Source organism: Pristiophorus japonicus, chromosome 17 (assembly GCF_044704955.1).
Source record: "Pristiophorus japonicus isolate sPriJap1 chromosome 17, sPriJap1.hap1, whole genome shotgun sequence".
Classification (NCBI taxonomy): domain Eukaryota; kingdom Metazoa; phylum Chordata; class Chondrichthyes; family Pristiophoridae; genus Pristiophorus; species Pristiophorus japonicus.
The window spans coordinates 25,793,847-25,811,237 of record NC_091993.1 but is presented as its reverse complement, the minus strand read 5'-3'; the positions used below and the strand labels follow the sequence as shown (position 1 = coordinate 25,811,237).

Genomic DNA, 17,391 nt, shown 5'->3' with positions numbered 1-17,391 from the left:
CTAAAGTAAATGTTGGTCCCTTAGAAGATGAGAAGGGGGATTTAATAATGGGAAATGTGGAAATAGCTGAGATTTTAAACAATTATTTTGCTTCGGTCTTCACAGTGGAAGACACAAAAACCATGCCAAAAATTGCTGGTCACAGGAATGTGGGAAGGGAGGACCTTGAGACAATCACTATCACTAGGGGGGTAGTGCTGGACAGGCTAATGGAACTCAAGGTAGACAAGTCCCCTGGTCCTGATGAAATGCATCCCAGGGTATTAAAAGAGATGGCGGAAGTTATAGCAGATGCATTCGTTATAATCGACCAAAATTCTCTGGACTCTGGGGAGGTACCAGTGGATTGGAAAGCAGCTAATGTAACGCCTCTGTTTAAAAAAGGGGGCAGACAAAAGGCAGGTAACTATAGGCCGGTTAGTTTAACATCTGTAGGTTAGAAAATGCTTGAAACTATCATTAAGGAAGAAATAGTGGGACATCTAGATAGGAATAGTGCAATCAAGCAGACGCAGCATGGATTCATGAAGGGGAAATCATGTTTAACTAATTTACTGGAATTCTTTGAGGATATAACGAGCATGGTGGATAGAGGTGTACCGATGGATGTGGTGTATTTAGATTTCCAAAAAGCATTCGATAAGATGCCACACAAAAGGTTACTGCAGAAGATAGAGGTATGCGGAGTCAGAGGAAATGCATTTGCATTGATAGAGAATTGGTTGGTGAACAGAAAGCAGAGAGTCGGGATAAATGGGTCCTTTTCGGGTTGGAAATCGGTGGTTAGTGGTGTGCCACAGGGATCGGTGCTGGGACCACAACTGTTTGCAATATACATAGATGACCTGGAAGAGGGGACAGAGTGTAGTGTAACAAAATTTGCAGATGACACAAAGATTAGTGGGAAAGCAGAGAGGCTGCAAAGAGATTTGGATAGGTTAAGCGAATGGGCTAAGATTTGGCAGATGGAATACAATGTCGGAAAGTGTGAGGTCATCCACCTTGGGAAAAAAAAACAGTAAAAGGGAATATTATTTGAATGGGGAGAAATTACAACATGCTGAGGTGCAGAGGGACCTGGGGGTCCTTGTGCATGAATCCCAAAAAGTTAGTTTGCAGGTGCAGCAGGTAATCAGGAAGGTGAATGGAATGTTGGCCTTCATTGCGAGAGGGATGGAGTACAAAAGCAGGGAGGTCCTGCTGCAACTGTATAGGGTATTGGTAAGGCCGCACCTGGAGTACTGCGTGCAGTTTTGGTCACCTTACTTAAGGAAGGAGGGGGTACAGAGACAATTCACTCGGCTGATTCCGGAGATGAGAGGGTTACCTTATGATGATAGATTGAGTAGACTGGGTCTTTACTCGTTAGAGTTCAGAAGGATGAGGGGTGATCTTATAGAAACATTTAAAATAATGAAAGGGATAGACAAGATAGAGGCAGAGTGGTTGTTTCCACTGGTCGGGGAGACTAGAACTAGGGGGCACAGCCTCAAAATACGGGGGAGCCAATTTAAAACTGAGTTGAGAAGGAATTTTTTCTCCCAGAGGGTTGTGAATCTGTGGAATTCTCTGCCCAAGGAAGCAGTTGAGGCGAGCTCATTGAATGTATTCAAATCACAGATAGATAGATTATTAACCAATAAGGGAATTAAGGGTTACGGGAAGCGGGCGGGTAAGTGGAGCTGAGTCCACGGCCAGATCAACCATGATCTTATTGAATGGCGGAGCAGGCTCGAGGGGCTAGATGGCCTACTCCTGTTCCTAATTCTTATGTTCTTGTGTTCAGAGACTTGAGCACAAAATTCTAGGCTGACAGTCCAGTGCCGTGTTGAGGGAGTGCTGCATTGTTGCAGGTGCCATCTTTCAGATGAGGCATTAAACCAAGGCCACGACTGCTCTCTCAGGTGGATATAAAAGATCCCATGGCACTATTTTGAAGAAGAGCAGGGGAGTTATCCCCAGTATCCTGAGCTAATATTTATCCCTCAATCAACATCACAAAAACAGATTACCTGGTCATTATCACATTGCTGTTTGTGGGAGCTTGCTGTGCGCAAATTGGCTGCCACGTTTCCTACATTGCAACAGTGACTGCACTTCAAAAGTAACTTAATTGGATGTAAAGCGCTTTGGGATGTCCTGAGGTTGTGAACTATATAAATGCAAGTATTTCTGTCCCATTGGGTAAGGCTCTAAGAGAGGATTGCCAGCTCCTGTATGTCAACTACTTGTACCCACTCCTCCAATGACCTCATGGAATAAATCTACCCTTCTGGTGTGATACCAACCCATAATGGCCAGGAAGCCCCCATGTTTGAATCCCCAGCTTGTGCTAGGTTAGCTGATACCAATTGGGGCTGTTCCAGTTAGTATTCCATACTCCTGAGCTAGGGATGGGAGAAATCATCCCAAATTCCTTATCGCCTGATCATTATCCAATAACTCTTGTATTTGAAGGCAGAGTAGACCGGGTTGTGATCCTTACAAATAGCCAGTCAAAACTTACCCTTGATAAATGAGTAGTGTAATGTATTTGCTTCATGGGTTTAATAATCCATAGCAACACATTGATATTAAGAACTAGTTGGTTTATTAACAAAGGTTTAACAATCACACTACACATTACCAGTTCATCTACTAGGCTCACAACTGCATACCTCATCGTGGATGACCTAGACCCAACTGACTGGGGTTTTATTGAGTCTTGCGAATGTCACGTGACTGGCTAAGCCACTCACAATGCAACAGCTCTACAAACCTGTGAGCATACTCACGGGTGCATACATGACAGGCAGATGGGCAAGCTGATGTGGGCCTACCTTAAGTGTGAGACCATATCCCAGCATGCTCAGTGCAAGTCAGCTGAGATTGGGATGGAGGACAGAAAGGAGCACTGGTTCTCATTCAACATACAGGCTGCCTCCCGCTATATCACATGCATAAACGGTGCACAGGAACAGGAGTAGGCCATTTAGCCCCTCGAGCCTCTTCCACCATTCCTCATCATCTTCATAAGCAGTCCCATGAAACAAGGATGACTTGCTTCCACACCAAAAAGGGATGAGTTCACAGGTGTTTCAATGAAGGACCTGATATTCCAGGTTACATACTGAAAGATGGAAGATGCCTGTGCGTGGATATTTTTAACGTGGGGTGACCGTTGCACACCAGCCACCACACGGGCCTGACAGAGCTAGGTCTTGGTCCAGTGGCAAGGGTTAACCAAGATCAAGCGGCGATATCGGGGCAGAGGAGCTGCGCAAGTTCCACCATTCAATTAGATTATGGCTAATCTATACCGTGCCCCCCATTGTTGCCTTTGGTCCATATCCCTTGATACCCCCACCTAACGATCTCAGTCTTGGCCCAGCATCCACAGCTATTTGGGGGAGAGAGTTCCAAATTTCCATAGCCGCTTGTGTGAAGAACTGCTTCCTGATTACACTCCTGAATCTAATTTTAAGATCATGTTCTGTATTACCTCACCAGATGAAATAGTTTCTTCACTCAGAGGGTCGTGAATCTTTGGAATTCTCTGCCCCAGAGAGCGGTGGAGGCTGGGTCATTGAATATATTCAAGGTGGAGAGAGACTGATTTTTAAACTACAGGGGAGTCAAGGGTTATGGGGAACAGGCAGGGAAGTGTTGAGGCCAAGATCAGATCAGCTATGATCTTATTGAATGGCGGAGCAGGCTCAAGGGGCCAAATGGCCTCCTCCTGCTCCTATTACTTATGTTCTTATGTTTATCAACGCTATTGAATCTTTCAGGCTGACCTACTATTTTAAACATAGATTCTCTCCACCGTTGACGGCCGAGCCTTCAGCCGCCTAGGTCCTAAGCTCCCTAACCCTCTCTGCCTCTCCGCCTCTCTACACCTCTCTCCTCCTTTAAGACCCTTCTTAAAACCCGCCTCTTTGAACAAGCTTTTGGTCACCTGTCATAATACCTCCTATGTGGCTCGGTGTCAAATTTTGTTTGATAATCGCTCCTGTGAAGCACCTTGGGACATGTAAAAGGCACTACATCAATGCAAGTTGTTGTTTAGATCACCGCTCAACCTTCTATACCCAGGGGAATACAAGGCAAGTTTATGCAACCTATCTTCATAAATTAACCCTTTGAGCCCTGGGGGCACCTGGTATAATGGCTCTCCAAATCGGAAAGCCCGTGGCTATCAATATTTTAATTCCTCTGCAAAAAAATAGGAAAGAATAGTTTTTTCTCAAAAATCTTAATTTTCAATTTGGGTGGCAATTTGGTGGTCTCGTATCTGCAGGGATTCCCGTGTTCCCGCAGGAACTGTCACCTTTAAATGGAAACAGGAAAGAGAGCTGTTCATGTAACCTGCAGGGAGATGCAAGGCGAAGAGAGAACACCCTTAAAGAACAGGACAAACGCTCACCCACGGGGAACAGCCGGGCTCCAAGGGACTCCCTGCTAATCAGTCCGACTAAACCAAAAGAACATAAAAGTCTGGAAACATTTTGCGTTGAAACATTTTATTGCTTCCAGGCCCCTTCTGGGTGTGTTCGCATTTAGTAAGAAGAAATGTTCTAGTCAGAAAATAGAACCAAATGTGGATAAAACCACGGGAATTACAAGAGGTGTCTGGAATGTATTTGCTTCAGGGGTTCTTTAGCTTAAGAATTCATAGCAACACATTGCTATTAAGAACTAGTTGGTTTATTAGCAAAAGGTTTAACAATCACACTACACATTACCAGTTCATCCATCAGTCTCACAACCACCTGTCTCATCATGGTTCCCCCGAACCCAACTGGCTGGGGTTTTATTGAGTCTTGTGAACATCACATGACTGGCTAAGCCACTCCCAACTCAACAGCTCTACAACTATTTTGTTGCAAACTTTAATACAAGTGCCCCCTGATTAAAGGGGGGCACTAAAATCGACAGACTTAAACAAATTGAACTTTAGACAGTAAACTTAAATTAAATTAAAATTTGTTTGCCGGGGGTGATGATGCACTCCAGTCCCTCCGGTGCCCACCTCTCGCGGAAGGCCGTGAGCGTACCGGTGGACACCGCGTGCACCATCTCCAGAGGCACCCTGGCTCGGATGTAACCGCGGAAGAGAGGCAGGCAGTTGGGCTGAATGACCCCCTTGACCGCCTACTGCCTGGACCGGCTGATGGCCCCCTTGGCCATGCCCAGGAGCAGTCCTATGAGGAGGCCTTCCGACCTACTCGCGGTTGGAAGGCCTCCTCATAGGACTGCTCTACACACAACAAACCTCTACAAACCTGTGAGCATACTCACACGTGCATATATTAAAATGTCCAATTGTGGTGTTGGAGTATTTGGACTGAGAATTCCTCGCCCATCGCAGGTTTTCTCTGTTCCTTCTCCCGACTGCTCTCCTGAAGGCACTCGCTCTTGGTGGGGGACATGATTCCGCTGGTGCCGATAGGCCTCTTGGACCTTGCCCAAGTGGCCATCCGTCATATGCGACTGTCGGCATGGTGTTCAACTGGAGACAACATCCTAACTGAGCCTGGCCTAGTCTTTGCCTGATTGTCCGCGCACACACGCTCTCCCTAGTGATCAGGAGAGGGAACGCTGAGACTGATGCTACCCCTTCCCCCAGTCTAAAGTAGGGCCATATCTTAAAACTAGAGCCATTCAGGAGCGCAATCAGGAAGCGCTTATTTGCACAAAGGTAGTAGAAATCTGGAACTCTCTCCCCCAAATTATCATCAGTATAGGCAGTCCCTCGGAATCGAGGAGACTTGCTGAGTCCTTAGGTGGCTGAACTGTCCAATACGAGAGCCACAGTCCCTGTCACAGGTGGGACAGATAGTTGTTGAGGAAGGAGAGGGTGGGACTGGTTTGCCGCACGCTCTTTCCGCTGCCTGCGCTTGATTTCTGCATGCTCTCGGCGACGAGACTCGAGGTGCTCAGCGCCCTCCCTGATGCACTTCCTCCACTTAGGGCGATCTTTGGCCAGGGACTCCCAGGCTTTGAATGTCAATTGGAGTTTCCAAGACTTGGATCGATAGATTTTTGTTTGGTAAGGGTATTAAGGATTTTGGAACAAAGGCAGGCGGGAGGAGTTGAGGCACAGATCAGCCACGATCTAACTGAATGGCGCAGCAGGCTCGAGGGGCTGAACGGCCACCTCCTGTTCCTTATCGTAGCCCTGGATGGGATCAACTCAGCATGAGCTTACATCAGCACTTCAGCCCCAGACTGGGAGTCAGATTTGGAACTGTCAAATTTGTATGTATCAGTGCTTCATCAGTGCTGCCCGCGCCCACTAGGCCCATTGTCTGAGCTAAAAGCCAAAGATTTAAAGACATTGCCAAGCACTGAATCACCACAGTGTCCATTTGAGGTTCTGTTAAAAAATACACTGGTAACTTAATACACGACAGTTATAAATTGCGGGCAGATTGTAAAGTGTACTCTTTGTGTGGCTCCCAGTTATTATCTGGAAAACAGTTGGACTATTAATTTACATTCTCCGGTCATTCATTGATCCTATTATCTTGACATTACAAAGCCGGCTGTGTGGAAAAAAAATTCCCGAGATGAATGCATGCTGGAAGAGAAAAAGCAACAACAAAAAAAACCGCCACGATGAATTGATATAGGAGTGGCCTTTATGATCCAAAAAAGTTAAAGTGTCTCTGGTACTCGGGTTGCTATGGCGATGACACATGTGCTGTGCGATCTGTTGTTGCTTCCTTAGCACAGATGTGCTGCAGCCCTGGCCGAGTGTGCAAGAGGAGACAGATGAGACGGATGTGGAGGCCAGGCTGCTGAGGTAGGGAGGGGGAGATCGTGGAGGGGCCCACCTCACGGACACACACGCTTGGCCTGCCTGACTGGAAGCTGCTGCATCAGGCAACGAGGGCAAAGTAACTCCAGGGATGCTGAGCTTAAAGTTACCGCGTCTGTTCAGCATCAATCAAGTGCCCAAGGTAGGTGCAATTTTTTATAAACCTGCCGTTTCCGTCTTGGCCTCTTGTTGCTCCATTTGCGTGACCGTTATAAGTTCAGATCAAAGGTTTATAATCGATGTGCTTGGCGAGATTTCTAGCCAGCGGTAGCCGGTAACGTTTTTATTTCACCGGTGAAACGCTCTTGTTTTCTGTGACCTTGATTGGCAGGGTGGTGACTTGGATGTAAACAGGGAGGCCTCGAGGCATTGCAGGTGGTAGAGACGTGAATTCTTGCCTTACTGCCATCGAGTCTCCCCTCCCTCCCTCCCTCACGAGTCACGCCTCCTGGGACCCACCTGAATTAGCAGCGCTCACGGCACTTTCCTGTGTTGTTTTAGGGGGTGTGGGGGGGGGGGGGGGGCGGGGGTTGGTGCAGAAGCGGGTGGCCAATACTGCAGAAAAACAAGTCACTTTAGAACTGCGAAGAGGATCGTGGAACAAAATGCTGGTGTTTACTCCATTCACGTCGCTGGAAGAGATGAGGCCCGCTCCATTCCTCCCGAGACCAGTGACTTCAAAAGTAGGGCAAAAGAAAAAAAAAAATATTGCACCTGAGCAAACGTCACCCTAAGAAAAACAATAACATCTTGGAGCCCATGTTATAGAGTCCCGCATTACCATTGTTGCAGGAGCTGTCCCGATCGCTGAGGTACAGCCTCCGCCATTCTGAGTAGGAAGGCCCCAGGATCCGCCTTTGGCTCGTGCACTCCTCTGACCACCGTCAAGGCGGCCAGCAGGGTCACTACAACTGATCCCGACGCCTCTGGCTAGGGAAAGGGGAAGTCTTCCGGAGCTCCGGCTCCTGATCACTATCGAGGACCCACAAATACAAGATAGTCACCAATAAATCAAACGGGGAATTCGGGAGAAACTTCTTCACCCAAAGAGTGGTTAGCATGTGTGGAACAAGGAGCAGTTGCCTGTTTGTAGTTGGCTCCATGCAGGTGAGTTCAAAGGATAAGAAGCATAAGAATTAGAAGCAGGAGTCGGCTGTTCGGCCCCTCGAGCCCGCTCCGCCATTCAGTGAGATCATGGCTGATCTTCGACCTCAACTCCACTTCTCTGCACTGTCTCCATATCCCTCCATTCCCTTAATATTCTATGGTGGGTTGGGGGGGTGGGTGGGTTGGGAAGAGGGGTGGGTTGGGTTGGGAGGGTGGGGGGAGGGGCAGGCTGGGGGGTGGGTTGGGGGGAGGGGTGGGGGTTGGGGGGTTGGCTGGGGGGAGGGGTTGGGTTGGGGGTTGGGCTGGGGGGAGGGGTAAGGGTGGGTTGGGGGGTTGGGTTGGGGTAGGTTTTGGGGGGTGGTTGGGTTAGGGGTGGGTTGGGGGGAGGGATGGGTTGTGGGTTTTGGGTAAGGTTGGGGGTGGGTTGTGGGTTTTGGGGAGAGGTTGGTTGGGGGGTGGGTTGAGGGGAGGGGTTGGGTTGGGGGAGGGGTGGGGTGTGGGTTGGAGGGAGGGGTGTGCCTTGGGTGGGGGGGGGTTGGGGGAGGGATGGGGGTTGGGTGTGGGGTGGGTTGGGGGGAGGGGTGTGTGTTGAGTGGGGGGGGTTGGGGGAGGGATGGGGGTTGGGGTGGGGTGGATTGGGGGGAGGGGTGGGTTGGGGAGGGGTGGGGGTTGGGTGAGGGGTGGGTTGGGGGAGGGGTGGGGTTGGATTGGGGGAGGGGTGGGTGTTGGGTGGGGGGGAGTTGGGGGAGAGGTGGGCTGAGGGAGGGTTGGGGTGGGTAGGGTTGGGGGTGGGGTGGGTTGGGGGAGGGGTGGGGGTTGGGTTGAGGGGTGGGGGATGGGGAGGGGTGGGGGTTGGGTGGGTGGGTTGGGGGGAGAGGTGGGCTGAGGGAGGGGTGGGGGGGTTGGGCTGGGGGTTGGATGACTGCCACTCATGGAAAGATATCTTCGTGAGGGAATCAATGCCTTTAGGGAAGGTGGGAAGAGCTGAAAATATGAAATCCAGTTGCTAAAATACCCACTCACCTAAACATTAGCAAAGCAAGTGTTGACTTTTTTTTGTTGTTGTTGTGATAATGTTTTAAAACTGAAATCGCAGGCAAGATGGCGCTCGTCGTAGAAATATATTTAACAAGAGTTGGGCTATTAGAAGGATGGCAAAGAATCGGATCTTAGAACACTGGTTTTATGTGTTGTTAATAGAATGATTGTTATTCAAGTTTAGCAGCTCATAGATGCTGAGACGAAATAAAAATGTGCAGTGGACCTTGCTTGAGTGACCATATTTAAAAATTGTTGCCCCCCCCCCCTCTCCCCCGCTTCTGCTGCTGGGCTATGGATCCACGGGCTCCTAGAGTTCGCCGGTACGTAGCCCCAGCAGCCATTCTTCACCTGCGGCTCTGGGTGATGTCAGCAGACTACTTGACCACGAAGAGCATGGAAGCCAACCCCAATCTTATTCTTATGCAACATCCTCGCACGCGCTGGATCACTGGAGAGTGATCTGAAGCGGGAACTCTGACCAATCTATCACCTCCGTAGCCCAGCAGTGCGGAGGACAGTTGCAGTGTCCTGACTCTTGCCCTGGCTGTGGTTGGCAGGGCCTAGGGTTTGTGCGCACGCAATCCCTTTTGCTTCGCGGGTTTCTTTTTCACGGATGCTTTGGCTTATCCGCCAACTGTGAATGCTGGTGGGGCGCATGCAACTTAACGACCCAACCCCTCTTATATACTTGCTTTGGAGGCAGTTCAGAGAAGGTTCACTAGGTGGATTCAGGAGATGAGGGAGTTGACTTATGAGGAAAGATTGAGTAGGTTGGGCCTCTACTCATTGGAATTCAGAACAATGAGAGGTGATCTTGTTGAAAGATTATGAGGGGGCTTGACAGAGTGGATGCAGAGAGGATGTTTCCACTGATAGGGAAGACTAGAACGAGGGGACATAGTCTTAGAATAAGGGGCTGCCCATTTAAAACTGAGATGATTAGAAATTTCTTCGCTCTGAGGGTTGTAAATCTGTGGAATTCGCTGCCTCAGAGAGCTGTGGAAGCTGGGATATTGAATTTATTTAAGACAGAAATATACAGTTTCTTGAGCGATAAGGGATTATGGGGAGTGGGCAGGGAAGTGGACCTGAGTCCATGATCGGATCAGCCAAGATGGTATTAAATGGCGGAGCAGGCTCGAGGGGCCGTTATGGCCTACTCCTGCTCCTATTTTGTATGTTCTTATGTAACCTGCCTACTGAGATCTGTTGCGGGAGGCACTTAATTTCTCCCCTCGGCATCTCAGGAGGCCCTCGAATGGAGAGCCAAGCTAGATGTCCCATTATAGGCTTTTCCCACAATACAAAAGTTGTGGTAGGTGACAGGCACTCGAACATACGAATTTGAGAAATATCCTCAGGTAACCTCATTCGAGGAGATTGACTAGAACGGCACCAGCGATGAGGGACTTCAGTTATGTGGAGACTAGAGAAGTTGGGATTGTTCTCCTTGGAGCAGAGAAGGTTAAAAGGAGAATTGATAGAAGGGTTCAAATCAAGAAGGGTTTTGACAGAGTAAATAAGGAGAGACTGTTTCCAGTGGCAGGAGGGTGGGTAAGCAGAGGACACAGATTTACGGTGATTGGCAAAAGATCCAAAGGGGAGACGAGGAAAATATATTTTACGCAGTGAGTTGTTGTGATCTGGAACGCGCTGCCTGAAAGGACGGTGGTAGCAGGTTCAATCGTAACTTTTAAAGGAAGTTGGATAAATACTTGTAAAGGAAATAAGGGCCATGGGGAAAGAGCAGGGGGAATGAGACGAATCAGATCGCTCTTTCAAAGACCCGGCACAGGCACGGTGGGCCAAATGGCCTCTTTCTGTGCAGTAAAATTCTATGGGCCCGAAATTAGGGGCCTTACTGCCGCCGGCTGCCGCTGAGTTTTTTTGCCACGCTCCCCTCGGTGACAGATTCCGCCGGGGCTGCTGCTGGCGGAGGGGAGCACCGCCGGGAACCGCCCGCTGGCGGCCAAGTCGCGTAAGTGACCTCCCGCCCGCCGAGCTGCCATATTGGTGTGGGCGGAGTTGGCGGGAGTCGGCGGCAGCAGGGGGAAGGACCGATGCGTGGAGGCAGGTCTAACCCCGACAGTAAGTACGAAGAACGGAAAAAAAAAGGTCAGTGAGCATCTTTTAATTTTTTTTTTCCAGCGATTCATCTGTGTGGGGTCCCCTGAAGGTGTTCCAGTGTTTTTTAAAACATTTTTTCAAGGTTTTTATTTTTAGGTCTTCCCCCTCCCCTCCCTGGACCCGACTCAATCCTCGGCGGCACTTTGGCCAGGATCGCATTTGCCGCCGAGATTGGGACCTCCCGCCTGCTGCCGCCCAGATTGACGGCGTAAGCCGTTACTTGGCCGCCGGGCAGTACTGTCACCTCTTTCAGAGGCATCTTCCCGGCAAAGTACCGCCCGGTCTCTCGGCGGTCCTTTAGGCGGCACTTGGGCGGGCCTTGGCTTTGACCAAGTTCGGTCCCTACGATTCTATGGATGAATCTTACCTCGACCAACCTGTGTGCTATTTTTTTCCTGTTGTATTCAGAGTTACCAATTCTAAAAATAGCAGCGGTTTCACTGCCTGGGGGATATTTTATTCATTACTCTCAATTCTGTATTGGCGAATGGTTCAAATCTTTCGTCATATTTTATCTTTGTGAAAGTGATACTTATTTAATGGTGCTAAAAATGACACGTTCAATTTATGCTCCATATATTGTTTTAAACGTCACTGCAGAATGTAGCTTGGGGGGTAGCAGCGGTACTGTTTAATCTCTCTCCAGTCTTGGTCTCTGTGGGAAAGTGAAACATATAGCCAGGTATTCCCGATTGTGAGCGAGGAAAAGTCTACTTAAAAAAAAAGTATTCTGTGGATTCTGGCAAGCCTGCATTTGTTGCGAACATACAAACAATGATGGACGAGTAAAGACCCTCTGGTCCATCCAGCCTATCCCACACAATTGCGATACCTTGTGTATCACAACATACACTCTCCATCCCACCCGAAACCATGTGATCTCTTGGGAGAGGCCAAAAACCAGATAAAAAACCTCAGGCCAATTTTGGGGGGGAAATAAAACTGGAAATTCCTCTCCGACCCATCGAGGCGATCGGAACTAGCCCAGGAGATCACTCTGACCATGAATTCCCTGCAGTACCTACCCTTCTGTAAGAGGTGATGTCCACCCCAGCCAGAAACAGGTCCAGCTCTCGCTTGTAGGGATTTAGCAAATCTGCATCCAGCACACAAGACGGCAACCTGTTCCAGAGGCCCACTATTCTCTGGGATCAGAACTGCCTCCTGACGTCGATCTGACCTTGTACAACTTAATTTGTGACCACTATTGTCCATCCTAAACCTAGTTGCCCTGAGAAGGTGCTGAGCCGTACCTGTAATAATTGTTTGTACAGCTGAATGGCATCTTGGGCCAATTCACAGTTGGGTTGCCAACTCTGGTCGGACGTATCATCACATGACCTCTCGCCTCCAATGGCCCCGACTAAGGACAGGCAACCCTTTAGTTGTGAAGGGGTGAGGCTTCGGGGCTGATACTCCATTAAATCTACCACCTAGAAGGACCAGGGCAGCAGCAGCATGGGAACACCAGCACCTCCACGTTCCCCTCCAAGTCAAATACCATCCTGACTAGGAAATATATCGGCCATTCCTTCATCGTCGCTAGTTCAAAATCCTGGAACTCCCTCCCTAACAGCGCTGTGGACTGCAGCAGTTTAAGAAGGCGGCTCACCACCACCTTCTCAAGGGGCAATTAGGGACGGGCAATAAAGGCTGGCCTTGCCAGCAATGCCCACATCCCAGGAACAATTTTTTAAAGTGTTGTCACTGCTTCCCCCAGATATTTTGGAAGGTAAAGTGTCTTTATAGATAACACTTGATCCATGCGATCTGCTGAATTGGTGTTGATAGCCTGAGGGGGCCGGAGAGGGATTTTCCAGAGTACTTTTTCCCTTATCGGCCCTAGGTTTCTTCTCTACATTTTTTTTTGCCTCTCCCAGGAGATTAAGGGTGAGAAATTTCGTAGTGCGCTGTATGGGGCGATAGCTTTTAGAAACATAGAAACATAGAAAATAGATGCAGGAGTAGGCCATTCGGCCCTTCTAGCCTGCACCGCCATTCAATGAGTTCATGGCTGAACATGCAACTTCAGTACCCCATTCCTGCTTTTTCGCCATACCACTTGATCCCCCGAGCAGTAAGAACTTCATTTAACTCCTTTTTGAATATATTTAGTGAATTGGCCTATCGCAATTGAATTATCGCAAAAGTATCGGCAAGCTAAAATGATTTTCTGCTCCGGGGACTTCAGCTTGAGTACTCTAAGAGGGAGGTGCAGCACTAAATCAAACGCTATCACTTGCCTTCGAGCGCTAAAGTGTGTGAGAGGGGCGGTAGTGGCAGAGCGCTGAGCGAGATTCCGTGCAGCGCTCCCGTCATTAGAGGCATTGTCCCTCGCTCAAAGGGAAGGGCCAGTGATGGGGTGTAACGTTCTTGTTGCTCTACCTGTGGGGCCACGGGACCTGCGTGACTTGCATTACAGCCCCAAGCGCTCTGAGAGAGCGGAAGGCTGAGAAATCGGCCAGAAATCAGCGGTGAAAAGCAATCAGAGGGCACCAGACTGGTGCGAGGAATTAGCTTTCCCCTAACTGACCACCACTGCCTTTAGATATCGCTCCCCAAGCGGCCAGCCGAGGTGACCACGCCGAGCTGATGCTGACGCCCGTTGTTGACGTCCGGCGATGCAGCAGAGAGGCGGGAGCGAATATCAGATCCGGGGTGGTAACGGGGCGCTGTGCATTGAATTACGTCACGATCTCCGGGGCCCAAGAGAGCGAGACGGTAAGTGTCAGCGGTAGTGCAAAACCACCAGGGAAGTTCGTGAGCGTCCAGTTGGTAACCCCTCAGCGCCCCATTACCGCCCCGCGTAGGCGATAACGGGAGGTGCAGAGCAGCCGAATTTCTCCCCCGACATGTCTATAGGAGGGATGGTGAGTAAAGTGTCTAATCATGACACTCCAGTCACCATGGTGTGTGGGGCAGGCTTGATGGACCAACTGATCTTTTCCTGCCCATCAATTTTGTATGTTTGTATATAAATATATCCCTTTCTTACACGGCAGCATCTGGCATGGTGCTGCTTTTGGCAAACTCTTATAGACAACTTGGTCATAACGCTCCAATATTTGTTAGAAGGTTGGAATAGGTCGTGAAATTCGCCATCTCATCATGTTCACAAGTCTATGTGTGGTATCAGATCCCGGAGCAAGGGATGATTTCTCTCTAAACCCAGCTCCAGCAATTATACCTCAGAATTTTCAGGCTGTTCAGTTGAAGAGTAAGCCACTTAAGCTTGTGCTCTAATTCCGTGCAACAGGTATTCCATGAACACAGCATCATCTTTGGATATCGCCACCCAAGAAGTACAGCAACTGATTGCTTGTTCAGCCTTTTTCAATTGACGAATGAGACAGTGAACATCTGGACCCACTTCCTGCCAACCTGGTAAGTGGTGACTGGACATGAAGTTACAGCAACGAAGAAAGAGCTTGTACTGATAAAGCACCTTTCACATTCTCACTGTTGCTTTGTAGGCCTTAGCGAGGCTGCAGAAAAGCTTTACCCAAGAATGATTCCAAGGATGAGAGACTTCAGTTACGTGGATAGACTGGAGAAGTTGGGAGTTGTTCTCCTTAGAGCAGAGAAGGTTGAGAGGAGATTGATCGAGGTGTTCAAAATCATGAGGGGTTTAGACAGAGTAGATAGAGAGAAACTGTTCCCATTGGCGGAAGAGTCAAGAACCAGAAGATACAGATTTAAGGTGATTGGCAGAAGAACCAAAGGCGACATGAGGAAAAAACATTTTACGCAGCGAGTGGTTAGGATCTGGAATGCGCTGCCTGAGAGGGTGGTGGAGGCAGACTCAATCGTGGCTTTCAAAAGGGAGTTGGATAAGTACCTGAGAGAAAAAAAATTGCAGGGCTACGGGGAAAGGGCAGGGAGTGGGACTGGCTGAAGTGCTCTTACAGAGAGCCAGCACGGGCTCGAGGGGCCGAATGGCCTCCTTCTGTGCTGTAACCGTTCTATGATTCTATGAACACAGCAGCCAGTTTATGCACAGCAAGGTCCCACAAAGGACAATGACTTTAGCGATGAATTAATCAGCTCGAGTGGTGTTGGTTAAGGGATGAAGATTGGCATAGGCACTAGGAGAACTCCCTGGTCATTTTTTGAATAGACAAAACCTCAATTTAATCTGAAAGATGTCACTGCAGCACTCCCTCAGTACTGTACTGAAGGGGCAGCCAAGATTATTCTACTCACTTGAGGCTTCAATCCACACCCTTCTAAGTCATAAGCAAGAGTTTTATCACTGCCCCAAATTGATACTGACAGTAATGCAATAAGGAACTCCATCTGACAGTAAGTCACAGTGTAAATCCACAAAAGGTTAGGACCTCTTTTCAAAGAGTTCCCCACACAGCTCGACACCATCCAGGACAAAGCAGGCCGCTTGATTGGCACCCCATCCACCACCTTCAACATTCACTCCCTCCACCACCGGCGCACCGTGGCTGCAGTGTGCACCATCTACAGGATGCACTGCAGCAACTCGCCAAGGCTTCTTCGGCAGCACCTCCCAAACCCGTGACCTCTACCACTTAGAAGGACAGGGGCAGCAGGCGCATGGGAACACCATCACCTGCAAGTTCCCCTCCAAGTCACGCACCATCCTGACTTGGAAATATATCGGCTGTTCCTTCATCATCGGTGGGTCAAATTCCTGGAACTGTCTCCCAAACAGCACTGTGGGAGCACCTTCACCACATGGACTGCAGTGGTTCAAGAAGGCGGCTCACCACTATCTTCTCAAGGTCAATTAGGGATTGGCAATAAATGCCGGCCTTGGCAGCGACGCCCACATCCTAGGAACGAATAAAAAAAAGTCAATGATAGATGTCTTTAGACTTGGCCAGTGTCATCAGACAGTTGCTAGCTGGCATAATTTCCCAGCTGACAGGGACGACCAATAACCCCCTCCAAGGCCAATTAAGCATTTCCCCCAGTGGCTTGATCATAGACAAGAATGCTTACTAGTGCACCCAATCGATACTGACAGGAATACAATAAGAAGCTCCATCAGACAGTAAGTCACGGTGAAGTTCCATGTCTATGTCTCTCAGGTATCTCCTATCCATCTTTCTGATGAGACGTTAAACCGAGGCCCCCGTCTGCTCTCAGGTGGACATAGAAGACCCCATGGCACTATTACGAAGAAGAGCAGGGGAGTTATCCCCGGTGTCCTGGCCAATATTTATCCCTCAATCAACATAACAAAAAAACCTGATTATCTGGTCATTACCATATTGCCGTTTTTGGGAGCTTGCTGTGCACAAATTGGCTGCCGCATTTCCCATATTACAGCAGTGACTACACTCCAAAAGTACTTCATTGGCTGTAAAGTGCTTTGGGATGTCCTGAGGTTGTGAAAGGTGCTATATAAATGCAAGTCAATCTTTCTTTCTCCCACACTCTCCATGTCCCACAGATACCTCCCTCCCTCAATGACAGACATCCTACTCTGAAGGATGGTGTATTATGGCACAGGGTGAAGGCTCGGAGATTGATCGGTCCATTTATTTTATGAATAGAATGATACCCGGGAGTGATCGCAAGATTTTAGTTCAGTCATGGGGTTTACAATTGTTTACATTGATAGTAATGTTAACTCAGGAGAGATTATAAGGCCGTTAACCAATCAAAAGACAGTTAACTAAACGATAGCTGGCAATGAATTTCTCCCATTTGAGATACTGCTGCAAGGTTTGTTCCTTTGATCTTAGTTTTACTTTGCATTTTGTGCCCATTTTTATGGGGAGGGGGGCAGGGAATTGGAACAGATGTCAGTGTCGTAACCTGGAGCCGTTTGGGCCACAGTTTTGCGCCCAGATCAGGTTATTTACAGCGTGACAAACTTCTGTTTACATTGTCTCAGCAGTCCCATGGGGGAGGTGGCGTAGTGACACCATAACTTCTTCTTTCACAACATGTTTAATAAGGAACTTGCATTTATATAGCGCCTTTCACAACCTCAGGATAGCCCAAAGCACTTTACAGCCAATGAAGTACATTTTGTGGTGTAGTCACTGTTGTAATGTAGGAAACACGGAAGCCAAATATCACACAGCAAGCTCCCACAAACAGCAATGTGATGATGGCCAGATAATCTGTTTTAGTGATGTTGATTGAGGGATAAATATTGGCCCCAGGACACGAAGGATAACTCCCCCTGCTTTTCTTCGAAATAGTGCCATGGGATCTTTTACGCCCACCTGAGAGAGCGTAAACCTTGGTTTAACGTCTCATCTGAAAGACAGCACCCCCGACAGTGCAGCACTCCCTCAGCACTGCACTGGGAGTGTCAGCCTGGATTA

At 48.8% G+C, this 17,391-nt stretch overlaps 1 protein-coding gene across 4 annotated transcripts in view; it reads left to right on the top strand.

Moving 5' to 3' along the window:
- Nucleotides 1-17,391, top strand: part of LOC139227617 (membrane progestin receptor gamma-B-like) — a 109,287-nt gene that overhangs the window by 56,824 nt on the left and 35,072 nt on the right. For 3 of the 4 annotated variants that reach the window (XM_070858500.1, XM_070858497.1, XM_070858498.1), the window contains exons 2-3: nt 6,713-6,944; nt 14,334-14,461. In XM_070858500.1, the coding sequence (XP_070714601.1) occupies nt 6,894-6,944; nt 14,334-14,461 (179 nt within the window). In that variant the 5' untranslated portion in view covers nt 6,713-6,893. The remainder of the gene's footprint in view (nt 1-6,712; nt 6,945-14,333; nt 14,462-17,391) is intronic. The other variant, XM_070858499.1, reaches the window with a different exon arrangement.